General features: G+C 45.6%; 1 protein-coding gene across 1 annotated transcript in view; it reads left to right on the top strand.

Annotated features, from left to right (window-relative positions):
* ANKRD24 (ankyrin repeat domain 24) overlaps window positions 1–21,494 on the top strand; it is a 56,436-nt gene extending 34,942 nt beyond the window's left edge. The window contains 4 exon segments of the mRNA XM_087705067.1: window positions 648–2,195; window positions 5,421–5,588; window positions 8,739–8,804; window positions 21,052–21,494. Of these exon segments, the coding sequence (XP_087561193.1) occupies window positions 648–2,195; window positions 5,421–5,588; window positions 8,739–8,804; window positions 21,052–21,129 (1,860 nt within the window). The 3' untranslated portion in view covers window positions 21,130–21,494.
* Window positions 21,495–27,020: the final 5,526 nt, after the last annotated feature.

The raw sequence follows: 27,020 nt of genomic DNA, 5'->3' as shown, positions 1-27,020 counted from the left end.
GAGCTTGCGTCTTATACTCCCAGAAATATGGTACTCACCTGCTGTGGAGAAATATTGTTTGAGTTAAGCAACTATAAACTACGAGTAGCCGTTGTCGACTTGCAACAGTTCATTTCAAAGTTACCACAGCACTGAAAAAAGGGTCTTATGAACATGTTTCACCCGCATGACTGTTGCGTGATCAAAATTCAAACAATTAGCAACTGGCATGTAATTATGACAGTTGGTAGCATCCTGGGAAGATCTTTGGGCTCTTCTGGCAAGCAAAGTTGATTGGGAAACCAAATTCACTTAACAATTACTGATTCACTTAACAACTGTGGCAGGACAGGTCCTAAAATTTGGGCGAAAACTGTCTCGCTGTAGCCGCGGAAATTTGGGGCTCAATTGTGGTGGTTAAGTCAAGGAATAACAATATTTCGTTGTTATTGTAAACAATAAATTCCCCCTTTAGGATTAGCCACGGAAGGCAAAACCCAGAAGAACGGAAAGTGTCGGTCAAAAGCCGAGGACTAGCTATATGCATGCAACACAGTCACCGAGGCTGTGCATTTAACTCTGCCTTGAACACGTTTGTGTGTGTGTGTGGGGGGGGGTTGTTCCTCACTCTGTGCCTATCCAATAAATCGAATTTCCGTTTTGTGCAGGTTCTGGAGCAGGACGAGAAAGACCTGAGCGAGGCTGATGCTTCCGGGGACTTCATCCCTATCATTTTGTACGACTCGCTGAGATCCGAATTCGAGAAGCTGAAAGGGCAGCAGCTGGAGGCTCAAGAGCTTCTGAAGTCCCTGGAGAGCAACGGAACAGATGGCGGCCCTCCTAAGCTCGTCTCAGCTGAGGCTTACGAACAGCTGAAGGACGATTACGAGAAGCAAATCGCGGCCCTTAAAGAAGCTTTGGAGAAGATCAGCCTGCCGGATGATCAGATCAGAGAGGACCGAGCGACGGAAAGTAAAGCCGGCTCGGAGCAGGAAGGAAAAAGCAAATTCAACCCGCTAACCCGAGAAGAGATGGAGGAGCTGATGAACGAGCTGAGTGAGACCCAGGAGAAATATCAGGCCGCTTTGGCTGAAGTCAAGCTCCTCGAGGAACAGATTGAACTAGGAATCTTGTCCGTGGAGGACAAAGACGCTGCGGAGAGTTCCAGAACTGAACTCGAGACGGTCAAGGCCGCTCTGCACAAGACTCAGGAGGAGCTGAAGGAGCAAGATCAGAAGACGAAGGATTTGGAAGGGCTGCTCAGGGCCCAAGAAGAAAAAGGGGCCCAAAACTACGATGAGATGAAAGCTACCCTCGGGGCCTCCTTGGATGCCATGTCCCAGGAGAAAGAGGCCCTTCGAAAGAGATGCACCTCTGCGGAAGCAGAACTAAGAGAACTGAGGGCCTCCTTGGAGGAGGAGAGGCACGAGGTGCTTGAAGGAAAGTCTTCGGCCAGCCAGGCCCTTCAGGAGGAGACCAGCAAGCTGCGAGAGCAGCTGAGGGCCATGACGAAGCAACACGAAGAAGTGAAGGCTCACGTCGAGGAGCTCCGAGAAGGCCGGGAGAAGCTGGAAGAGGAGCTTCAAGTGACCAAGGAGAGGCTGGCCTCTCAGTGCGTCTCTAGAGTGGAGCACGAAGGCATGGTGGAGACGTTGAAGGCCGCCCACTCTGGGGCTGAGAAGAGGCTGCTGGAGATGAAAGAGAAGTACACCTCCACCCAGACCGAGCTGGCAGAACTTCAGAAGACCACTGAGGCCTACAGGCGAGAGTCGGTACCCCTGGCTGAGCACGCCCGGGCTAAGGAGGCCTTGGAGGGCACCTTGTGGGAGTTGAAGGCCAAAGGAAAGCTGTTGGAGCAGGAGCTGAAGGCCAAAGCCCGGGAGGCCTCCCATCTCCAGGCCCAGCTGGATGAGGTCCGTCAAGGCGCCGTCTCCAAGGAGACCCACGAGCAGCTCAGGGCCGCCTCACAGGCTGAAATCGAGGCTCTGAAGGCGAAGCTGAGCGACCTGGGCTCCAAGCATGAACGGACCTGCACCGAAGTCTTCCAGGTGCAGCGGGAGGCCCTCTTCATGAAGAGCGAGAAGCACGCGGCCGAGGCACAGCTGGCCGCTGCCGAGAAGCAGTTGCAAAGCCTGCGGGCCGAGTCCGAACGTCTCCAGGAGCTGCACAGCCACATCGAAGACTCAGCCAAGCTGGTTAAAGAGAAAGACAAGAAGGTGAGTCCTATTTGGTTAGTCTGAAAAAGGTGCCCTCAGGCCTCTATTGCCTCCACTTTGTTCACCAAGAGATAGATAGATGATAGATAGATAGATAGATAGATAGATAGATAGATAGGGTTCCACCATAAATCCGCGAAGCCCTTATCCGCGGAGACATAAACGCGAAGACTAATTCGCGCGGTTCTAAGCGCTAAGGAAAAACGCGACCCTACCGCGATGACATAACCGCGGAGGGCAAATTCGCGCATTCCCAAGCACTCAGTACCCTAAACCTAACCCTAACCCTAACCCTAACCCTAAACTTAACCCTAAACTTAATCCTAACCCTTACCTTAATTGAAGTCGGCTTTCTGCCGTTTTAAAGCGCCCTTCTGTTGCCGCGCTGTTGTCGCGGCGGTGATGACACACAGTGATGACATCACGGCTTTAGCGCCGCGATTTTATCACCGCGATTTTGACGAGCGCGGTTTTGTCGTGCCACGGATAGATAGATGATAGATAGATAGATAGATAGATAGATAGATAGATAGATAGATAGATAGATAGATAGACATATACAGATAGATAGATAGATAGATAGATAGATAGATAGATAGATAGATAGATAGATAGATAGATAGATAGATAGATAGATAGATAGATAGATAGATATGGAGATTCTGGAAAGAGTGCAGAGAAGAGCAACAAAGAGGATTAGGGGACTGGAGGCTAAAACATATGAAGAATGGTTGCAAGAACTGGGTATGTCCAGTCTTTTTTTTCTTTTTAATTTAATTTTTTTTCAAAACAAACATAACACATAAAATCTCCCTTTTTTACATACTGTAGAAAGTGTATCAGTTGGTTACAAAAAGTTTTCATGCATCTCTTCCACAGTCATCAAGCATCATTCATATTAACTCAAGTATTTTAACTCAAATATTTGTACATGTTACCCTTATACCTCCATTTATGTTTGACTATAATTATTTAAACGTCCTACATCATAAAATATACCGAAATTTAATACATAACCACATACTGATATAGTTAAATAAAGGAGGGATAATGATGACAACCTATACACATATATAATGAGTATAATATAAGGAAACTAGATGAAAATTGCCAACAGTGATTTGGAAAGGAGGATTAGAAAAGTCTGTTATTAAATATTATGGATGTTTAGCTAGAACAGGACATATGGTATGTCCAGTCTAATGAAGAGGAGTGGTGATATGATAGCAATCTTCCAAAATTTGCCACTCCATACCACCGATCATCCTTGTTTAAGCAGGTCCTTAAAATTCCCAGGGCCTGGATTCAAGTAAGTGGGGGGCTCTGGTTGTTTCAACCAATTCACTCTTTTCCTCCCATATATATATTTTGGGATATTTTAGAAGACCTGAAGACCAAATCTCACAAATGAAATTGTGGAGGATGTGGGGAAAATAAAGGGTAAGAGAACAAGATAGTAGACAACTTTTTTATTATTTGAGCAGGGGTTTGGACTAGAAGACCTCCTAGGTCCCTTCCAACTCTGTTATTCGGTAATTCCGTTTCCTCCACCAAGTTTTCTTTTCAAGAGATAAAGGGTCTTACACAACCATTATTCTCTTGGTATGAATCAGGTATGTCCAGCCCTGGCCACTTTAAGACTAGGGAATTCTGGGAGCTGAAGTCCACAAATCTCAAAGTGGCCAAGGTTGTACACCCAGTATAAATGGAAATTAGCTGAAATTCCTTCTCATTTTTTTTTAATCTCAGGCCTTAATTCCTTTGACTTACTCTTTCTCACTCCTTTTCTGGGCTTTGCCTACTGTTGCTTACCTCAACAGGGTATGGACTATGCATACTGTGTGTGTGTGTGTATGTATGTGTATATTCGGGCCTTTTCCCATGTAAGATTGAGATGGTCTTGGCAACGTTTCGGCGAAGTCTCACTTGCCATCTTCAGGCTGGTGTTTTTTGCTTAAAGCGTGGTCGGAGCTGCTGTCTTTCTATAAATCTTGGTAGGGGGTGTGTGGAGTGCTGGCTTTGTTTCAGTAAGTGGATTGATTGGTTGTGTGGCTGTATCATGATTGGTAGATTGGTGCTGATTGGTGCTGATTGGTGCTGGCTGTGTTTCCATTGTTGTTTTGTGTTGCAATGGCCTGGGTGGTGGGTGGGGCTCGTTTGTTGACTAGGGCTGGTTTCCAAATGTCTGGTAGACAGGAGGTATCGTCACGTTTATTCATGTTGTTTATTCAATTTTGAAGGAACCAGGTTAAGCTCCAAAACTGAACACTTCAACAAGAGAATAATTATGGAAGCTATCGAAATAGAGAAATACCCCCACAACATGAATAAACGTGATGATACCTCCCACCTACCAGACATCTGGAAACCAGCCCTAATCAACAAGCAAGCCCCACCCACCACCCAGGCCTTTACAACACAAAACAACAACGGACACACAGTCAGCACCTATCAGCACCAATCTACCAATCACGATACAACCACACTATATATCTATCTCTATCTCTATCTCTATCATCTCTGTCTCTATCTATCTCTATCTATCTATTTATCTATTTATCTATCTATTTATCTATCTATATCTATCTATCTATCTATCTATCTATCTATCTATCTATCTATCATCTATCTATCTATCTCTATCTCTATCTCTATCTCTATATCGGTTCCACCACAAAACCGCGCCCGACTAAACCACGTCGCTGATGTCATCAACAGGGCGACAGCGCGGAGACAGAAGCGTGCTGTAAACCCTAAACCTAAAATTAACCCCTAACCCTAACCCCCCTAAACCTAATCCTAAACCTAACCCTAACCCTTAACCTAACCCTAAAGCTAACCCTAAAGCTAACCCTAAAGCTAACCCTTACCTTAAGTTGAATCGGCTTGCTGTCAAAGCGCTATTTAAAGCGCCCTTCTTTCTCTGCGCTGGCTGTTGTCGCCCTGTTGATGATGTCAGCGACGCGGTTTAATCAGGTGCAGCTTAGTCGAGCGCGGTTTTGATGGGTCACGTCTATATCTATCTATATCTATATCTATCTATCTATCTATCTATCTATCTATCTATCTATCTATCTATCCACACACACACACACACACACACACACTGTATATCTCTGCCCACTGGCAGAGAGATCAAGCAGAAGAATCCAGATGTGTGTGCCTTACTGGGTGTGAAAAATGCTGCTTGCCTTGGGGTCACTGTTTCCCTTCTTTCCTTGGCAGATCACAGAGCTCTCCAAAGAGGTCTTCAAACTGAAAGAAGCTCTGAAGGATCTTTCGGAGCTGTCCAGCGGTGCTTCCCTTAAAGGGATCTTCTCACCCAAGGCAGAGAGCGAGCTGGAGGTAGCTACCTTCCAAAGGAGAATTAAGGATCTGGAGCAGCAGTTGATTGTGAGTATCTTACGAAGCAAGGAGGGGAGAATTAAGTAGAGACCCGAAGAGTTGTTTTAGGAAGGTCCATCAAGCTCAACTGTTTGATTCCTTCCACTTCAGATGGGTCAGGTGTTCCTCGGAAGACAAAAAGGGAGTCATGTATTAGTAAGACCACGTTTGGAATAGCACTTAGACTTGTATACCGCTTCATAATGCTTTTACAGCCCTCTCTAAGTGGTTTGCAGAGTCAGCCTCTTGCCCCCCAACAATCTGGGTTCTCATTTTATTGACTTTGGAAGGAGGGAAAGCTAAGTCAACCTTGAACTGGCCAGGATCGAACTGCTGGCAGTGAGCAGAGTCAGCCTGCCATGTTGCATTCTAGCTAGAACAAGAAGTTGACACTTTAGAAAGAGCGCAGAGGAGACTAAAACATAGGAAGAACAGTTGCGGGCATTGGGTATGACTAATCTAGAGAAAAGAAGGGCCAGGAGAGACATGGGAGCAGTGTTCCCATATCTAAGGGGTTGTCACAAAGAAGAGGGGCCCGCCTATTCTCCAAAGTACCAGCAGGCAGGACGAGAAACAGTGAATGGAAACTAATCAAGGGGAGAAGCAATCTGGAATTAAGGAGAAATTTCCCGACAGTGGAAACAATTAATCAGTGGAACGACTTGTCTCCAGATGTTGTGAATGCTCCAGTACCGGAGGTTTTGAAGAAGATATTTGACAACCATTTCTCTGAAATAGTGTAAGGTCTCCTGTGTGGGTAGTGGGTGGGACTAGAAGACCTCCAAGGTCCCTTCCAACTATTATTCTGTCAAAAATCACACTTCCAGATGAGATGGAGATATAACCATGTAGTTGCCTAGTTCTTTTAACAGCTGGATGGCATGTACAGTAATCAACCAACAAGAAATCCTTGGCGAGGACTATACCTTGCTTGAATAAAAGGAAGACGTTCGCATGAGATGGAACCAATTAGATGAGACAGGACCAACTCTTGAAGTAGTGATGGTTAGGTAAACGCCTCTGAAAAACCCAATAGAATAGAATAGAATAGAATAGAATGGAATAGAATAGAATAGTAGTGTAGAGTAGAAGAGTAGATTAGAGTAGAATAGAATAGAATAGAGTAGAATAGAATAGAATAGTAGTGTAGAGTAGAAGAGTAGAGTAGAGTAGAATAGAATAGAGTAGAATAGAATAGTAGTGTAGAGTAGAAGAGTAGAGTAGAATAGAATAGAGTAGAATAGAATAGAATAGTAGATTAGAGTAGAAGAGTAGATTAGAGTAGAATAAAATAGAGTAGAATAGAATAGAGTAGAAGAATAGAATAGAATAGAATAGAATAGAATAATAGAGTAGAAGAGTAGATTAGAATAGAATAGAGTAGAATAGAATAGAGTAGAAGAATAGAATAGAATAGAATAGTAGTGTAGAGTAGAAGAGTAGATTAGAGTAGAATAGAATAGAGTAGAAGAATAGAATAGAATAGAATAGAATAGAAGAATAGAGTAGAAGAATATAATATAATAATAGAATAGAAGAGTAGAGTAGAGTAGTGTAGAGTAGAAGAGTAGATTAGAGTAGAATAGAGTAGAATAGAGTAGAATAGAGTAGAATAGAGTAGAATAGAGTAGAATAGAGTAGAATAGAATAGAATAGAATAATAGAGTAGAGTAGAAGAGAAGAGTAAAGTAGAGTAGTGTAGAGTAAAAGAGTAGAGTAGAATAGAATAGAGTAGAATAGAGTAGAAGAATGGAGTAGAAGAATAGAATAGAGTAATAGAGTAGAGTAGAATAGAAGAGTAGAGTAGTGTAGAGTAAAAGAGTAGATTAGAGTAGAATAGAATAGAGTAGAATAGAATAATAGAGTAGAAGAGAAGAGAAGAGTAGAGTAGTATAGAGTAAAAGAGTAGAATAGAATAGAGTAGAATAGAGTAGAAGAATAGAATAGAGTAATAGAATAGAGTAATAGAGTAGAATAGAATAGAGTAGAAGAGTAGAGTAGTGTAGAGTAGAGTAGAAGAGTAGATTAGAGTAGAATAGAATAGAGTAGAATAGAATAATAGAGTAGAATAGAAGAAGAGAAGAGTAGAGTATTGTAGAGTTAAAGAGTAGAGTAGAGTAGAATAGAGTAGAATAGAGTAGAATAGAATAGAATAGAAGAGTAGAATAGAGTAGAATAGAATAGAATAGAAGAGTAGAATAGAGTAGAATAGAGTAGAATAGAATAGAAGAGTAGAGTAGTGTAGAGTAAAAGAGTAGATTAGATTAGAGTAGAGTAGAATAGAATAAAGTTGAGTAGAATAGAGTAGAAGAATAGAATTGAATAATAGAGTAGAGTAGGGTATTGTAGAAGAATATAATATAATAATAGAATAGAATAGAATCTTTATTCCACTTCAATTGGCAGACGATATATATCTATATCAATATAAATCGTAAGGATACAAGCCACAAAGTTAACAGTCCTGCATTCATAAGTGGGAGGAGATGAGTGATAGGAACAATAAGAAGACTAATACTAATGCAGCCTTAGTGAACAGTTTGACAGTGGGGAGGGAATTATTTGTTTAGCAGAGTGATGGCGTTTGGGGAAAAATTGTTCTTGTGTCTACTTGTCTTGGTGTGCAGTGCCCTATAGCGTCGTTTTGAGGGTAGGAGTTGAAACAATTTATGTGCAGGATGCGAGGGGTCTGTAGATATTTTCACGGCCCTCTTTTTGACTCGTGCAGTGTGCAGGTCCTCAATGGAAGGCAGGTTGACAGTAATTGTTTTTTCGGCAGTTCTAAATTATCCTCTGAAGTCTGTGTCTGTCTTGCTGGGTTGCAGAACCAAACCAGACAGTTCTAGAGGTGCAGATGACAGACTCAATGATTCCTCTGTAGAACTGTATCCTGTAAGAACAACGTCCTGTAAGGAAATTTAAAAACCCTAGAGTCTTAATAGGATGGAGAATAGCTAATTGGGAATCCCGTTAATAACCGAATAAACTCACCTGGTAAATTCAGAGTGAGGGCTGTTCAGCAGGAAAGCTCTCCTCAGACAAGGGAAAAAAAATTGGAGATGTTTGCTATTGCCGTGAATCCCACCTGAAATAGTCTTAGCTGAGCCATTTCGGTTATTTTAAACGATTTAATTCCTTTTTATTCCCTTTCTGTACTAGGAGTCCGAGCGACGTCATAATAATATCATCTCTTTGTACAGAGGACACCTTCTTTATGCTATACAGGTGAGTTGGCCCAGGTCTTTTTAGTTGCTGACAGTGAGTTACACAGGTGGGTTCCTACCAGTTCGCACCAGTTCGGTAGAACTGGTTCGTCAAATCTACCGAACCGGTTAGAAGAGGTTCCACCAGAAAGCAGGTCACACCTACAGAAGAGGTTCCAAAGATTTTTGAAACCCATCATTCACACACACACACACACACACACACACACACACACACACACACACACACAGAGGGAGAGAGGTTTTTTTTGTGTGTAAATGTGTTTTTATTTTCCATTTTCATTTTTGTACAGTCACATATATACTGTGCATAACCGGGGCCATATAACATTAAACAATAAACACAGCCATTCCTCTTGTCAACAATACCCCCCAAAATAGAAACCCAATGTACCTCTTCGACCCTCCATACACCCTTTCTTTCGCCCCCCCTCCAACTTTCCATCTTCCCTCCATCATTCCCCTCTACCCTACTTCCCCTCCCCCTCTGCCACTCCTCTTCCCCTCCCCCTCGGCCACTCCTTAGAGAGAAAGAGTTTTATTGACATTTGTATGCCGCCCACTCCCTAGGGAGAAAGAGAAAGAGAAGGAGAAGGAGAAAGAAAGGAAGGAAGAAATAAAGAAAAAAAGAAAAAAGAAAGAAAAAGTGAGAGAGAGATGAAAGAAAAAAAGGAAAAAGGGACAGAGAGACAAAAGGAAGGAAAGAGAGAGAGAGAGAGAGAGAGAGAGAGAAAACACATCGTCGGCAAGCCACTCCCACCAGGTCACATGGCCTGCAAGCCACTCCCCGAAGGAGGCCACACCCACAGAGTAGGTTCAAAAAAAATTTGAAACCCACCACTGGTGAGTTAGAAATATTTCATAGGAGGGTGGGAAAAGAAGAAGAATCTGGAATATGTTTGCTGAAGTTCTCAAAGTTGAGAGGAGGGTGGGTAAAGGACTGAACTGCCGTTTGAATGTTGGGACATAGCTAGTGACAAGGACCCAGTTAGTGGGTCTGAAAGTGAATGTGAGTGTCCGCACAGAGGTTGCCTAGACATCTAGAATAGAGGTCTTCTAGTCTAGCCCCCTGCTCACGCAGGAGAACCTATACCACTTCAGATAAAGTGACTGTCTAAACCAGGTGTGTGAAACTCAAGGGCCGGGCCCCGGATCCAGCCCACAGGTTGCTTAGATCTGGCCCACGGGGTCGCCCTGGAAACGACAAAGGACGGGCGTACAATGCCTCTGCCAGAGAAAACGGAGCTCAGGAGGGCTGCATACAGCACTCCTGAGCTCCATTTTCATTGGCAGAGGGTTGCAGGAGGCTGTCGCAGCCGTAAACGGAGCTCGGGAGCCCGTTTTCACTGGCAGAGCACTCGGGCCAACACAGCCCCTCCCCCCCGACACAAGTGATGTCAAGCTGGTCACGGACAGCATTCCCAAGCGCCGTTTTCACTGGCGGAGGGTTGCAGGAGGCGGTCGCAGCTGTAAACAGAATTTGGAAGCCCGTTTTCACTGACAGAGCCCTCGGGCCACCACAGGGACCCCTGACACGAGTGACATCAAGTTGGCCATGCCCCCCGCCCCCCTCCCAAGGTCAAACACAATCCTGATGCAGCCCTCAATGAAATCAAGCTTGACACCCTGGTCTACAGTCTAGGCTCTTCTTAAAAAACATCTAGCGATGGAGCACGCACAACTTCTGGTAGCAAGCTGTTCCACTGGTTAAGTGTCCTCATGGTTAGGAAGTTTGGTATTTGGTATTTGTTTATTTGTATGCCGCCCTTTTCCCTGGGGGGACTCAGGGCGGCTCACAGTCCAAGGGGGGGAAAGACAAACTTTTACATATAGGACAATACATGATTAAAACGCAACATTCATACCATTCGGGCGGGTTACAATCTTTAGCCCCAGGCCTGACGGGATAGCCAGATTCTAAGGGCTATGCGGAAGGTCTGGAGGGTGGTGAGGGTACGAATCTCCACGGGGAGATCGTTCCATTGGGTCGGGGCTACCACCGAGAAGGCTCTCCTCCGTGTGGTGGCCAGTCGGCATTGGCCAGCGGATGGAACTCGGAGGAGGCCTAAACGATGAGATCTGATGGGTCGTGTGGAGGTGATCGGCAGTAGGCGGTCTCTCAAGTACCCAGACCCACTACCATGGAGGGCTTTATAGGTGGCGAGTAGCACCTTGAAGCGTACCCAGAGATCGACAGGCAGCCAGTGCAGCTCGCGGAGGATAGGTGTTACGTGGGTGAAACGAGGTGCCCCCACAATCGCTCGCACGGCTGCATTCTGGACTAGCTGAAGTCGCCGAATACTCCTCAAGGGCAGCCCCATGTAGAGCACATTGCAGTACTCCAGCCTAGAGGTCACAAGGGCACGAGTGACTGTTGTGAGAGCCTCCCGGTTCAGGTAGGGGCGCAACTGGTGCACCAGGCGAACCTGGGCAAATGCCCCCCTGGTCACAGCTGATAAATGGTGTTCGAAAGTCAGCTGTGGATCCAGGAGGACTCCCAAGTTGCGGACCCTGTCTGAGGGGTATAATATTTGACCCCCCAGCCTGAGAGATGGAATATTTGCCAAATTAGTGGGAGGGAAACACAACAGCCACTTGGTCTTATCCGGGTTGAGCACGAGTTTGTTGGCCCTCATCCAGTCCCTAACGGCTTCGAGTCCCTGGTTCATCACGTCCACCGCTTCATTGAGTTGGCACGGGGCGGACAGATACAGCTGGGTATCGTCCGCATACTGATGGTATTTTATCCCGTGCCGCCGAATGATCTCGCCCAGCGGTTTCATGTAGATGTTGAAAAGTAGGGGAGACAAGACCGAACCCTGCGGCACCCCATATGTTAGGGGCCTAGGGTTCGATCTCTGCCCCCCAACTAACACCGACTGCGACCTGTCCGAGAGGTAAGAGGAGAACCACCGCAAAACAGTGCCTCCCACCCCCACCTCTCGCAGTCGTCGCAGAAGGATACCATAGTCGATGGTATCGAAAGCCACTGAGAGGTCAAGGAGAACCAGAATAGAGGCATGGCCTCGATCCCTGGCTCTCCAGAGGTCATCGGTCAATGCGACCAAAGCGGTTTCTGTGCTGTAGCCAGGTCTGAAGCCGGACTGGAATGGGTCAAGATAGCTAGCTTCCTCCAAGGCCCGCTGGAGCTGAAAGGCCACCAACTTCTCAACAACCTTCCCCACAAAGGGGAGGTTGGAGACTGGACGGTAATTGTTAAGAACGGCTGGATCCAAAGATGGTTTCTTCAGGAGGGGGTCTCACCACCGCCACTTTAAGTGTGGGGGGAAAGACCCCCTCCCGAAGAGAGGCGGTAACAACCGCCTGGATCCAGCCCCGTGTCACCTCCCTGCTGTTGACAACCAGCCAGGAGGGGCACGGGTCCAGTACACATGTGGAGGCACTCACAGCTCTCATGGCCTTGTCCACGTCCCCAGGGGCAACATCCTGAAACTCAACCCAGCGATGGTCTGCCAGATTATCCCCTTGTGCCTCGGCTGGATCTGCAGAATCGGAGTCCAACTCTGACCGAAACCAAGCAACTTTGTCCGCCAAGAACTGGACGTACTCTTCAGCCCTACCCTGCAAGGGGTCCCCCGTATCCCTCCTATTTAGGAGGGAATGGGTTATCCTAAACATGGCGGCTGGGCGCGACTCGGTGGAGGCAATCAAGGTGGCAATATAAGATCTTTTTGCCGTCCTAATTGTCCTGATGTAATCCTTGATGCACGATGTTAAAAGTGCTCAGCTCGATTCGGATTTGTTGGATCTCCACAAGTGCTCTAGGCGTCTCTTCCGGCGCTTCCTCTCCCGGAGTTCCTCGGTGAACCAAGGGGGCCTCCTGGATCCACAGCCTCGGAGCGGCCGTAGTGGCGCAATCCGGTCAAGGGACCCCGTCGCTGCCGAGTTCCAGGCAGCAACCAGGGTCTCCACCGGACTGTGGGCGAGAGTATCCAGCATAGCCCCAAGCTCCGTCTGGAACCTCAAGGGATCCATAAGTCACCTGGGGCGGAACCATCTGGTCGGTTCCTCCTCCCTACAGCGGAGGTTTGGCCTCCGAAAGTCAAGCCTCAGTAGGCAGTGGTCTGACCACGACAGGGGTATGATCTCATTACCCCTCAGACCAAGATCACAAGTCCACTGCTCCGAGAGGAATACGAGGTCGAGCGTGTGACCCGCTGAATGGGTTGGGCCCCGAATTACCTGGGTCAAGCCCATGGCTGTCATGGAAGCCATGAACTCCTGCGCTCCATCAGAGTGTTCACCGAGCGAAGGCAAATTGAAATCCCCCAGAACCATAAGCCTGGGGAACTCAATTGCCAGCTCGGCTACCGACTCGAGGAGCGAGGGGAGGGCTGCTGCAATGCTGTTGGGAGGCAGGTACGTTAACAGCAAACCCGCTTGACCCTTGAGGTCCAACTTCACCAGCAGGGACTCACACCCGGCAAGCTCCGGAGCAGGGATCCTACGAGGTACTAGGGACTCTCGGATAACAATAGCCACACCTCCACCCCTTCCCTGGGCTCTCGGCTGATGGAGCACCTGAAAACCTTCTGGGCACATCTCTACGATGGGGACTCCTCCCTCCGGGCCCAGCCAGGTTTCAGTAATACATGCCAGGTCTGCCCCCTCATCTAAAATTAAGTCCCGGACGAGGGGAGCCTTATGAACTACAGACCTGGCATTTAGCGACAACAGCCTGAGACCAGGGTCCTGATTACTCACGCCATCTGGCCTTGGAGTGGGACTCATAGGGCCGGAAGGAGGGATCTCTGTGATGTAGCGAGCCCTCCTTCCCCGGTAATGGCCAGCCCTAAAGTCCCCGCCATATCTGCCCCTCCCTGTTACGACCGTGATGCTCCGGCCCACTCCCGTGTCCGTAGTTCCCTCAACCACCCCTATGGCTCCCGCGTTCCCCGGCAGGCCCTCCGAATCAGACACACTCATTTATTCACTCAGACAGTCCCCACGTAATAGTTAAAACACATAAAATACAACAAAATGGAATAGTAAAAAGTGGGCCATTCATTCAATCACAACCAATCCCATACACTCACCATACTATTTAAAAAATTGCGCAGTCAGATGTGTAACAATGTGAAAAGGGGGGGGGAGAGGTACTCCGTTTCTCTCCCCTCCTATGTCCTGGGGAGACGTCCTTGGCCACCAGATCAGGAGTGGGTGGTATATGAGGCGGCCGTATGCAGGCAGGGTAAGATGTAAAAGTAGAAAGTCCAGTGTTCAAAGGCGGCAGCCTTAAAGATGAGTAAGGGCCCCAATCTAGGGGGCCAAAGTTTGGAACTAGCCTGCGCCACTTTAGCAGAGGAGGAGGGGAGTGCTGATGTTTTTGGAGCCCAGTCTCCGCCACTGCGGTCGCCATCCTCTATTTCTTTCACGCCAACTCAGCCACAATCCTACTCCTCCTAATGGCTGGAGCGGGAGGCAAGGAGCAATGTCCGGAGGAGGCCGCAATGACACAGGGCTCAGTTCAGGGGGGTTCAGGGGGTCGTCCTCTTCCCCACCCTAGCAAGCACACCAGTCAGTCAGAACGGCCAGGTCTTTTCCTAGGGCCGTAGGGGCAGATAACGAATAGCAGGGTGAGCAAGATAGAACCGAGGGGGGGGGGGGGGCGTCTGAGGCGGCAACAAACACAGCCAAAGCTTAAGGTCTCAATAAAGCTTCCGACACCTCCTTCTTTAAATGGAAAGTTGATTAAAGTTAAAACCCTCCAGGCTCACCAGTCACTAGGGCTCGTCAGAGCTCACCAGTCATTCAGCGCGAACAAGCTCAAGCAGGCTGGCTAGGGAAGAGGCGTCCGAGGTGTAAAAATGCTGCGGATCAGCTGTTTGAGATCGCCATCTTTCCCTCCACGCTTTCCCTCCGGTTTCAACTGCTGCCGTTCCGCTGCTCAGGAGACGGCTGCCAGGATGAACAAAAAGTTTCTCCTTCATTCCAGATTGCTTCTCTCTCTGATTAGTTTTCAAGAGAGTTTGTTTGTTGTCCTGTCCTCTATTTTTTTTGGGGGGGGGGGTCTGTGTGCATTTGCGTGGATATGTGTGTTCGTACACCAGTGGTGGGTTTCAAAAAATTTTAGAACCTCTTCTGTAAGTGTGGCCTGCTTTGTGGGAGTGGCTTGCTGGCCATGTGACTGGGTGGGCATGGCCAACTTGTAAAGTGTGGTGAAACTCACTTAACAACGCTCTTGCTTAGCAACCAAAATGTTGGCTCAGAAACTCTGGCATTTGAAGCATCAAAGTCTTAAAGCTGTCAAGTTACAAGACCTTTGCACCCCTAACCCTTTAGAAAAAAAAAACCAGGGGTGTTCAAACTTGACAGCTTTAAGACTTGTGGACTTCAACTCCCAGAATTCCTCCTCCAGTCATGTTGGCTCAGGAATTCTGGCATTTGAAGTGTGCAAGTCTTAAAGCTGTCGAGTTACAAAACCCTTGCACCCCTAAACCTTTAGAAAAAAAAACCCCAGGGGTGTTCAAACTTGACAGCTTTAAGACTTGTGGACTTCAACTCCCAGAATTCCTTCTCTCGCTCTTCATCTTGATGATGTGCGGACGGGCGGGGGGAGGGAGCTGGAACCGGTTCTAAACGGAACGGTAGATTTGTGGAACCTCTTCTATGGAAGAGGTTAGAACTGGCAGGAACCCACCCCTGGCATACACACACAGACACACAGACACAGACACACACACACACACAAACGCTTGTTCCAAAGCTGCTTTTGGCTTTGAAGCTGAATAGCTGCCCATCCCTAATAACAAACATGTCCAAGTTAGCTTAACAGTCCTGTTTAAGCAATAAAACTTTGCATCAGGAATGAATTACCCTGAAGGCACGTAGAGAGTCCTTAAGTTACAAACCCGTTTATGCTGGTAGGTGAGAAGTTTGTTAAGTGAGTTTTGTCCCATGTCACAATCTTTCTCGCCACATGTCTTAAGTGAATCACTGCAGTTGTTAAGTCACCCGGTTGTTAAGCAAATCTGGCTTTCCCCATTGCCTTTGCTTGTCAGAAGGTCGCAAAAGGAGATCCCGTGACCCTGGGATGCTGCGACCGTCGTAAGTGTGAAAGCTGGCCATAAGTCCCTTTTTTTTCAGCGTCATAGCAAGTTTTGTCACTAAATGAACTGTCGTAAGTTGAGGACTACCTTCAATTCATGCTGACTCTTTCCTAGAGCCACTTTAGGAATAAACTATGCAGGCCGATGTCTAAGTGGTCAGCCTCCGTGTCTCTGAGCAACGTAGCGCATTCCTAGTTCAATTCCCCACTGAGTCCTGAAGTCTTTCCTGGACCAAATTTCTTTATCTGTCCAGCCAGAGTTAAACGTATGGAAAGGAAAAAAAAAATGTTTTTTCTGCAATCCTTTTGAACCACGTTTCTCAACTTTGGCAACTTTAAAGATATTCTGGCGGAGTTCGACTGCCAGAATTCTTCAGCCCGGCGCAAAACAACAATCGCAAAAAAACGATTGAAGAGAAGTGAAACCAGGGGTGTCCAACTTGATTTCTTTGCAGGCCAGATCAGCATTCTTTTTTTTTAATATAAATTTTTATTTTTATCAAACAGACAACACACACACACACACACACACACAACAATAAAAAACAAAAAAAAAAGACAACCCCCCCCCCATCATCACATACAGCATGTCGTTTGGTTACAAATGTTTTTACATCCATATTCTCGAATAACATTTACCATCACAGATTTTTCATCTAGTATAACTAAACACCTCACTTTCATTGTACAGTATATGTTCAATTACAATTAGTATTATTGTTTTTTCCAACAAATCATGATTCCCTTACATTCTTGATTGTCGATGATAACAGTATACCATTATATAATCACAAATCCCAATGTGAAAAAAAAAATTACCAACCATTTATATTTGTATGTCACTATTTTCAGTTATGCATAATTCCACCAATCGACTATCGGGTTTGCTTACGTTCATTATTATCCTTGTACATCATACATTCAAACGGAAATCTTATTCCTTCATTTTTCAACAAAATATTCTAAATAGTCACTACATATATATATACCGATTTTTAATTATTCCCTTATTAGAGATCAGCATTCTTGTTGTCCTCGATGGGTTGGTGGAAGGTGGGGGAAAGAAGTCGACGGGTACAGGGGGCGGCCACAGCTGCGTGCCAGGCCCACCATCCCAGCAACCCCATGTGCTCCTGCCGGGATAATCTGGGCTGGGCCTGTGTGCCGCCACGCCTGCCGTGATAGAAGCTTCCGGAAGGGCCAGATTTGGAGGCCCTGCTGCTGGACACCTCCCCCCCCCGCACACATAGCTGACATAGCAATATAGCAATAGCAGTTAGACTTATATACCGCTTCATAGGGCTTTCAGACCTCTGTAAGCGGTTTACAGAGTCAGCACATTGTCCCCAACAACAATCCGGGTCCTCATTTCACCCACCTTGGAAGGATGGAAGGCTGAATCAACCCTGAGCCGGTGAGATTTGAACAGCCGAACTGCAGAACTGCAGTCAGCTGAAGTAGCCTGCGGTGCTGCATTTAACCACTGCGCCACCTCGGCTCGACATGTCGGTAAGCAGGGCCGTCTTAGAAACAGTAAGGGGCCAGCCCCTGTTGCTTCAGCCCGGTCCATCTCATCCCATCAGCCGCGCACCCACGCAATCCCGGCCCATGCCATCCCAGCAGGTCATCCCACCCCATCCTGGCATGCACACGTGTCTTTCTCCTGTGCGCACGATATGTACCTGCAGGAATGGCATGGGCCGGGCTCGTGCGTGTACACACCCACCTCCTGTGCAGCCGCCCGCCCGCCGCAATTGGGTGGGCCTAGCCGCAGGGACCAGTGACATGCAGGCAGGGGAGGCAGAGCCTCATCACTGTCATGAAAAGAAAAATTAAAATGAAAAAGGCTGAGATAGTTGCTGCCAGAGTCACAGTGGATGACTCTGCTTAGTGCTTAACTGTTTAAAAAAGCCTCTTAAAAAAGCGCCCTCTACAGGAGGAGGCGGGAGAACCACGTGCCTCATTTATATCTTTATGATCACGTATCTGTATATGTTCTTGACTGCTGATCTTGTCGGGATTCCCTCGAGCACAAACAATCTCCTTGAATAGTGAGATTACAGATCTCCTGTTGGATCTCTGTCCCCTTTAGGGACAAAGGCAAAGTCTCCCTACCAGCCAGAAGGTAAAAGTTCCCCTTGCACATATGTGCTAGTCGTTCCCGACTCTAGAGGGCAGTGCTCATCTCCGTTTCAAAGCTGAAGAGCCAGCGCTGTCCGAAGACGTCTCCGTGGTCATGTGGCTGGCATGACTCAACGCCGAAGGCGCACAGAACTCTTTTTTTTTTTTTTTACTGGATATTTTATTTCATTTTCATTTTATACAATCACTTATATACTGTGCATAAAAAAAAGAAAAAAGGAAAAAAAACCCCAACATAACACTTCATTTCCCCATACACCCTCTCTTCTCCCCCTCCAACTTTCCTTTCACCCCTCCAGCATTCCCCTCTTCTACTTCCCTACCCCCTCAGACATCTCCCCCTCCCTCCATTTCACCCTCCTTACATTCCCTCTCACTCCCTCTTTACTTCTCCCTTCTCTTTCCCTCTTCTCCTCACTTTGGTGTATCCATACAATTCAATTTGTTTTTTACAATAAAAGTAGAAAAAGAAAAAAAGAAAAAAAAAGAAAAACGAGCCGCAGTACACAAGTGAATTCTTATTGTTCTAAGGATTGAAACTGTAATTCCACCCTCCCCCCTCCCCCCTATAATCCCCCCTCCCTAACCCCCTTACGGCTTCGCAGGTCCCATGCCCGGCATAATTCTTTAACAAGCATTTGAGTATAATAAGGCCAGCTAACTTTAAAATTAAAAAAATAAGATAAAAGTAAAGCCAAAAAGAAAAAGGAAAAATAGTAGAAAATAAGAAATAAAAAAAAAAAAGAACACCCACACTCACACACAAAAAGAAGAAAGAAACAAAAAGGGTCAATAAACCCACTACGTTAACACAGCTTCCCATTATCTGTAAATCTTAAACAATGTGACTCATTCCAAATTTCGATTATTTTGCTACTTGCAGGGTTTCAAACTGTATTAGAGCCAGGTAAGTTGATCAATTAGAATTCCCCAACTAAAAGTCTCCTTGCTTTGTCTATCTATTCAGACCTTTAATTTATCTCTTTTTTATCCAAATATCCAAACCTTTCTATAACACCATTAAGCTCAAATACTTCTTTCATTTTTCATTTCCAACACCTCCCTTTCTATCCTTACCCACCTCCACATATAAATTTTTTACCTTCCACCCTGCCTTTATCCATATCCACATATATATTTTATCCACATTCATTGCTCCTCCCATGTTTACTCCACTTTCCTGAAGATTCTCCGACCAATCTTTCTTAACCTTATATTGATATAGCAACTCAAACAAACATCTGCTTGCGTTCTAGCCCCAGGTAATCTAATTAAACTTTCGCTGCCCTTCCCTCTCCCACGCACCTCCCAACTCCGTTCGTCCCAAACCGCAACTCAAAAAGATCACAATTTCCGCTCTCCTCGCCTAAGAAAATAGTTCATGCACAATTTGAGTTAGAGTTCAGACAAAACTTCTGTACAATATATGTCCACAATCAGCAACGCTTCTTTCAGTCTCCATGTCTCATCATCGATATGCCACTTTTCCATTTTATCCCAGACGGAAATCATAAAACTTTAAAAACATCGCTTAGTCTTTATTCTTTAGTCTTCTGCCCTTCCGGAAGAGAAAAGCAACACCCTCCGCCTTGTAGCCACGTGTCTCGCTGTTTGTCTTCTCCTTCTCCTTGTCTCTCCCCAGATCCGGATGAATCAGGAAGTCCCGCCTTCAGGGTCTCGTAGTAAAATTTTCGGGCTTCACAGACGGAGTTAATGCGGTGTTTTTGGTTACCAAATGTAACTGTAATACCAGCTGGGACTTCCCATTTGTATGAAATCTGAGAGTTTCTGAGTTCTTCGGTTAAGAAAGCATACTGTCTTCTTGTTCTTAATATTTGAAATGGTATCTCTTTAAAAACAATCAAGTCCTCCCCATCAATTCTCAACCTCTTTCCGTAGAGCCTCTGTATTATCTCATTTCTAGATTCCCTTGTAGTAAAGTATATTATTATGTCCCTCGGAAGCTGTCGCTGTTTTGCTACCCAGGAATTCTGGCGGTAAATTCTTTGAATCTGCCAATCAAAGTTAAGTCCCGGACTTCCCACCAAGCGACTGAAAGCCTCAAAGAATGTCTGTTTCAAATTCTCCTGTTGGTTTTCACGCAGTCCTCTAACTCGTATAGCAAAGGCAGTCTTGTTATAATTTATCATGACAAGTTCTTTTTGGGCAGATTCAATTTCCTGTTCTAACGTTTGAATTTTTGATATCAGATTAAGGTTAGTTTCTTCCAAAAGTTCCAATTTGTCCTCCGTTTCAGCAATATAATCTGTCATGACTGTCATTACTCCGATCATATCCTGCTTTGCCTGAGCAATTTTAGCATCAAATTGATCACATAAATCCGATATCAGTTGATTAATCTCCTGTCTGAAATCATTAAGCGTTTTGAGAAGGAATTCTTGTGTTAGCAAATCTCCCGTGGAGGGTGTAGGAGACAAGGGTAGCGACTTCATAGCAGTTTTTGGAGATATGTTATTAAGGAAGCGCTTCTGTTTAGGTTTGGGAGCCATTCCAGAATAAAAATAAAAGACAAGCAATCAAGCGAGCCAAAAATCAAAGTCTCTGCTCCCCTCAGTTAATCTTTTAGCAATTCTCCCTGCCCCTTTCTGCCAGAAAGGGGAGATATCTATAGATCTTGTAAGATATACGAACCAGAGTCCTGGCAGGAGCTTTGTTGAGCTCCCGACGGCGGCAGCTCCTCCCCTCGAAGCCCTGGGGCTATTGATCTTATTATGTAGGGTCGGCGCACAGAACTCTTGTTCCCTTCCCACCAAAGGTGGTTCCTGTTTTTCTACTTGCATTTTTTAAGTGCTTTCGAACTGCCAGGTTGGCAGAAGCTGAGACAAGTAACGGGAGCTCACTCCGTCACCCGGCGCTAGGGATTCAAACTGCTGACCTTTGTAGCATCTTAGCCACTGAGCCACCGCATCCTATCCCAGCCAAAATGGTTGGTTAAATGCTGAGCAACATCTCCAGATGTTCATGCTCTCGTCTTTTTTTTTCTCTCTCTCTCCCCCCCCCCTTCTGCTCCTCACAGGGCCACATGGATGAAGACGTCCAGAGAATCCTCTTCCAGATTTTGAAGATGCAAAGTCTTCAGGAACAAGGCAGATGAGACGAGGCAACGGGTGGCAGACTCGAACCCGGGGTGGGGTGGGCAGGCTGGGACATTCCCTTGGGAAAGGAGGACGTCAAAGTCACGCCAACTATATCCAGTCCAACGGTGAGCCAGGAATCGGGTAGAGCAGCTGGAACCCAAATGCCTTCGAATTGCTTCACAATCCTTGGCGCCTTCACTTGGCCAACGTCCAAAGCTCTCCCGGCTGAATTTCTGCCTGCGATCACAATGTTGAAGGCTACAGGGTCATTGCAAGGAGGTAGAGTAGAAACAGAGATGAAGGATCTAGGGTGGGACGGGGGCGTGACCCCTAGGGGTCAGCTGTTTATTTCCACTGCATCTAATGGCAATATATATACCAGGGGTGGGTTTCTTGCCCCGTTCCAACCGGTTCGGTTGGAACGGGGCCGGCGGCGTCCTCGTGCACGCGCACAGTGCACGCATGCGTACTAGTGCCTGTGCGATGCTCCAGCTGCTCCTGGAGGATCGCGCAGGCGCTGTATGCGTTCTGCGCATGTGTGGAAGCGCAGAACTTCTCAAAACCGGGTAAGAAACGCGGGCGGGCGAGTGGATCCTTCGGCGTTCCCGGAAGTTACTTACTTCCGGGTTCGCCGACCAACTGGTTTGCGGGACCGCCGCGAACCGCCTGAAACCCACCCCTGATATATACATACATATATATGTGTTGTATTTGTGCTGATAAATAAATAAAGGGAGACTAGTATAGATTCTATTTCGAGCTGTTTAGCTCTCATCAGCTAGCCATACCCTTACTGGGATTAGAACCTGTGCTGTATTGCATTTTATGCAGATACAGCACAGGTTCGAATCCCAGTAAGGGTATGGCTAGCTGATGAGAGCTAAATAGCTTGAAATAGATCTATACTAGTCTCCCTTTATTTATTTATCAGCACAAATACAACACAAACGTATCAAAGGCAACAGTAAAAATATTGGGTTTCTGTCTGGATGGTCTCTTGTGACGAGCCGATTGACAGAGATAGGAAGTAATAGGCTTCCTCCCATATTTGGGCATACCAGGGGTTGTGACACTAAATACACACACGCACACGCACACACACACACATATATTGGGTCCCTACTACGCTTCCTTACTGGGGAATCTCAGGCCAGTCCGTCTCTCTGATCACAGACTACCTGCAGGGTTGTTGTTTTGGTAAAGTGGGGGAGGGGGCAAATATGTAGCTTGGAGTTGTGTACCAGGGTGTCGGTGTGTGAGTGTGTGTTAATTGGTTGAGTTGGGTGGGTTGGGGGTCACATCCACACAATTGTTTTGTAACACATGCAGAAAAGGATTTCGGCTGCGAAGAAGCAGTGGGATAGAAAAGTAAATTTTTTTTTAAACATCGGGAAAGGACAAAGTTGAAGGTAGCCCTCGACTTATAACCCTTCATTTAACGACCAGAGTTACAACAGCACTGGGGAAAAATGACTTATGACCGTTTCTCACGCTTATGACCGTTGCAGCCACACCCACACCCACACACACACACACCCATGGTCACCTGATCAAAATTCAGATGCTTGGCCACTGATTTATATTTACGACGGTCACAGTGTTCCAGGACCATGTGATCGCCTCTTGCGACCATCTCATAAGTAAAACGTCAATGGGGAAGCCTGATTCGCTTAACGGCCATGCTACTCATTTAAGAACTACCGTGATTCACTTAAGAAATGCGTCGAGAGCAGTCGTAAAATGAGGCAAAATTCACCTAAAGTTTGTCTCGCTTAGTAACAGAAACTGTGGGCTCAATCATGGTCGTAAGTCGAGGACTACCTGAATGGGAAGTCTGGGAGTCTGAAAGCAATTCACTGGATCTGCTGATATTTTACCGAGTGTGAAAAACAGCCCTGCTAAGATATTACATCAGGCCAATGAGTTTAAATTATTAACATTTAATCCCTGTTAATTGTCTTTTAAAATTGAATTGATTGGGATGAAATGCCCAAAGCTGGGAAAACTTTTAGCAGCCAGGGGGAAAAAAAAATGCAATTGTAGTCTTCCATAATTCTAGCATGCATTTAAGATTGAGTTCTCAGCGGCTTAACTTCCGGATAAGGGCCCAAATAAGATAATGTTGCAAATAAGATTTCCAGCGAAATTATGCAACTCCTTGGCCTTTCCTGTGACTTCCAATGAATTATAGTAATCTATGCTAAAAGGTAAAATTAAAAAAAAAATCTTCTTGCACTGAGCAGTCAGATATTGTCCAGGGTTCCTGTCGATCTACCTGTATGTCTGGTTTTCACAAAAACCAAGAGGGCAGCCATAGTACCGGCAGTCCTCGACTTACGACAGTCCGCTGAGTGACCATTTGAAGTTACAACGGTACTGAAAAAGCAATTTACGAACTTTTTTCACACTTACGACCGTTGCAGCACCCCCTGTGGTCACATGATTTACATTCGGATGCTTGACAGCTGACTTATATTTATGACAGTTTCAGGGTCCTGGGATCACGTGATCCTCTTTTGCGACCTTACAAGCAAAGTCACTTAACAGCTGTGTCACTAACTTAACTATTGCAGCAATTCACTTAACAACAGCGGCAAGAAAGGTCATAAAATGGGACAAAACTCATTTAACAACTGTGTTAGATAAGCTCCCCGTTGGGAGAGCGAGTGCATTCAGCAAAGCGTTATGAGGGTTGTGTTGAAGAACACACAAACCAGCATACAGAGACACTGCAGTTTAAATAGGCTTTTACTTTCGTGGAAATAGAGGTATCAGAGTCCATCAAACAGTCCAAGTCATACACGGATAAGACAGTCAGTCATCAACGTCTTTCAGTTAAGGGATAATCCAAATAACATAGTCCAGTATCATATAATCAGTCTGGTACTCTAAGTTTGCTAACAGTTGCAAAACTTACAATAGCTCATGGCACTTTCTAACAGCCACCTTCCAAAACACTCAGATCAGATCAGCCCAGCATTTAACAGAGAACTAAAAGTCATTCTGGCTCCCTCTTATGGCCGATTGAGGAAACAGCAACCAATCACATTTTACAGTATGATTTAAAGAAACAGGCATAGCATTGTTACATGATTTATATATTGCCAACCCAACCGTTAGAATTATATTCCTAACACACTGTGTCACTTAGCAACAGATATGTTGGGCTTAATGGTGGTTATACAGGTGAAACTCGAAAAATTAGAATATTGTGCAAAAGTTCATTTATTTCAGTAATGCAACTTAAAAGGTGAAACTAATATATGAGATAAGACTCATTACATGCAAAGCAAGATAGTTCAAGCTGTGATTTGTCATAATTGTGGAGATTATGGCATACAGCTCATGAAAACCCCAAATCCACCATCTCAGAAAATTAGAATATTACATGCAATCAATAAAACAAGGATTGTACATAGAATAATATCGGACCTCTGAAAAGTATAAGCCTGCATATGTACTCAGTACTTGGTTTGGGCCCCTTTTGCAGCAATTACTGCCTCAATGCGGCGTGGCATGGAAGCTTTCAGCCTGTGGCACTGCTGAGGTGTTATGGAAGACCAGGATGCTTCAATAGTGGCCTTCAGCTCTTCTGCATTGTTCGGTCTCATGTCTCTTATCTTTCTCTTGGCAATGCCCCATAGATTCTCTATGGGGTTCAGGTCAGGCGAGTTTGCTGGCCAATCAAACACAGTAATCCCACGGTCATTGAACCAAGTTTTGGTGCTTTTGGCAGTGTGGGCAGCTGGAAAATGAAATCAGTATCCCCATAAAGCTCGTCTGCGGAAGGAACCATGAAGTGCTCCAAAATCTCCTGGTAGACGGCTGCGTTGACCCTGGTCTTAATGAAACACAGTGGTCCAAAGTCCTCTTTTCTGATGAGAGCAACTTTTGCCAAAAGCACCAAAACCTGGTTCAATGACCGTGGGATTACTGTGCTTGATAGGCCTCTCCATTCTTCCTCCATATTCTGGGTCCTTGGTTTCCAAGTGAGATGCAAAAGTTATTGATTGCATGTAATATTCTAATTTTCTGAGATGGTGGATTTGGGGTTTTCATGAGCTGTAAGCCACAATCACCACAATTATGACAAATCAGGGCTTGAACTATCCTGCTTTGCATGCAATGGGTCTCATCTCATATATTAGTTTCACCTTTTAAGTTGCATTACTAAAATAAATGAACGTTTGCACGATATTCTAATTTTTCGAGTTTCACCTGTAAGTTAAGGACTCCCTGTAGTGCGATAGGAGCTGTGCTTTTGATTAAAATATGCTTCAAGGCTGCCATCTTGTCCTTTTGGGAAGCTCACCCCATATGGATCCCCCCGGATTCTGTGGCCAATTGACTTGGTTCCTTGATTCTATTCAGGCTTCAAAATGACATTCTTCCAGATAGTCTTTTTTAAAAGGTGCGTCTTAAAATCTGGAATCTGGGCAGAAGGAAGTGGAGATTGTAAAGCAAAGATGCGAAGCTCTTAAATTTAGGACGGGCAAGATTTGATTGTAGGGATGAGTGAACTTGGTGGGGGCAACTGTCAAATTCTGTGGACCACTGTTGGAATTGTTAAGGAAACAGTCCAGCCTATGTTTTTTTCCCCCTCAATGAGAGATTAGATTAAGATTAGAGATTAAGTTTAGTTTTGCTGTACTGTATAGCAGTGTTTGTTTTTTTTGTTTATTGGATTTATATGCCGCCCTTCTCCCAAAGGATTCCGGGCGGCGTACAACATTAAAAAACAACAACACATATTACAAAGGTTAAAAAAGAAATTAGATAAGAGTATCCAAAAACAAACCCAATTAATATTAGCAATAACATTTTAAAAAATAGATTAAAATTAACAATTACATCAATCATTTATTTTGTTTTGTTCAGGCCAGGCAGGATTCCTGGAAAAGCCAACTTTTTTGGGCGCGTCGGAAGGACCGGAGGTCGGGAATTATGCAAAGCTCCAGGTGCAGCTCATTCCAGAGGTTTGTTTACTTGGCAACTTTAAGATGTGGAATTCTGCCTGAGGAATTCTTGGAGTTGAAGTCCACCCATCTTAAAGCTGCCACAGTTAACAAACACAACCATAGAGAGCCATGTTGCACATACAACCTTGCTTGAAATCAGTGGTGGGTTTCAAAATTTTTTGGAACCTACTCTGTGGGTGTGGCTTCCTTTGTGGGAGTGGCTTGCCGGCCATGTGACCTGGTGGGAGTGGCTTGCCGGCCATGTGTTTTCTCTCTCTCTCTCTCTCTTTCTCCTTCCTTTTGCCTCTCTGTCCCTTTTTTCTTTTTTTTCATCTCTCGCTCACTCTTTTTCTTTCTTTTTTCTTTTTTTATTTATTTATTTCTTCCTTTCTTTCTCTTTCTTTCTCTCTCTCTCTTTCTTTCAGTGTGTGTGTGTGTGTGTGTGTGTGTGTGTAGCAGTGGTGGGTTTCAAATTTTTTTGGAACCTCTTCTGTAGGTGTGGCCTGCTTTCCGGGTCCACTGGTGGAACCTCTTCTAACCGGTTCGGTAGATTTGACGAACCGGTTCTACCGAACAGGTGCGAACTGGTAGGAACCCACCTCTGCTTGAGATCAAGTGATTGAACTCAAACGTGGGGAAAAAAAGGGATTGGACTCAGCCCCCGTTGGATGACCAAATGTCCCTTCCACCTTCTTCGCTTTTTATCTTCATTAGAGCAGATGTGGGCAAATATTGTGGACCACAACTCCCAGAATTCCTGAGCCAGCATGGGAGTTGAAGTCCTCAAGTCATAAAAGGGCCACCATTGTTCCCCATCTGTCTTTATAGAGGCAAATTGGGACCCGGGAGAAGCTCTACCAGCCAAAAAGCTAGTTCGATGCTGAAGGAACCCCTGTCCCAATTTGCCAGGCCCAATTACCTCCTGTACTTGCGCAACTGTTCCTGACGCT

This window comes from Thamnophis sirtalis, unplaced genomic scaffold (genome assembly GCF_051295495.1).
Source record: "Thamnophis sirtalis isolate CommonGarterSnake01/CBP01778 unplaced genomic scaffold, rThaSir2_p1.2 scaffold_1, whole genome shotgun sequence".
NCBI lineage: Eukaryota > Metazoa > Chordata > Lepidosauria > Squamata > Natricidae > Thamnophis > Thamnophis sirtalis.
Note: the sequence above shows the minus strand (reverse complement) of the source record. Positions and strands in the feature narration are given on the sequence as shown.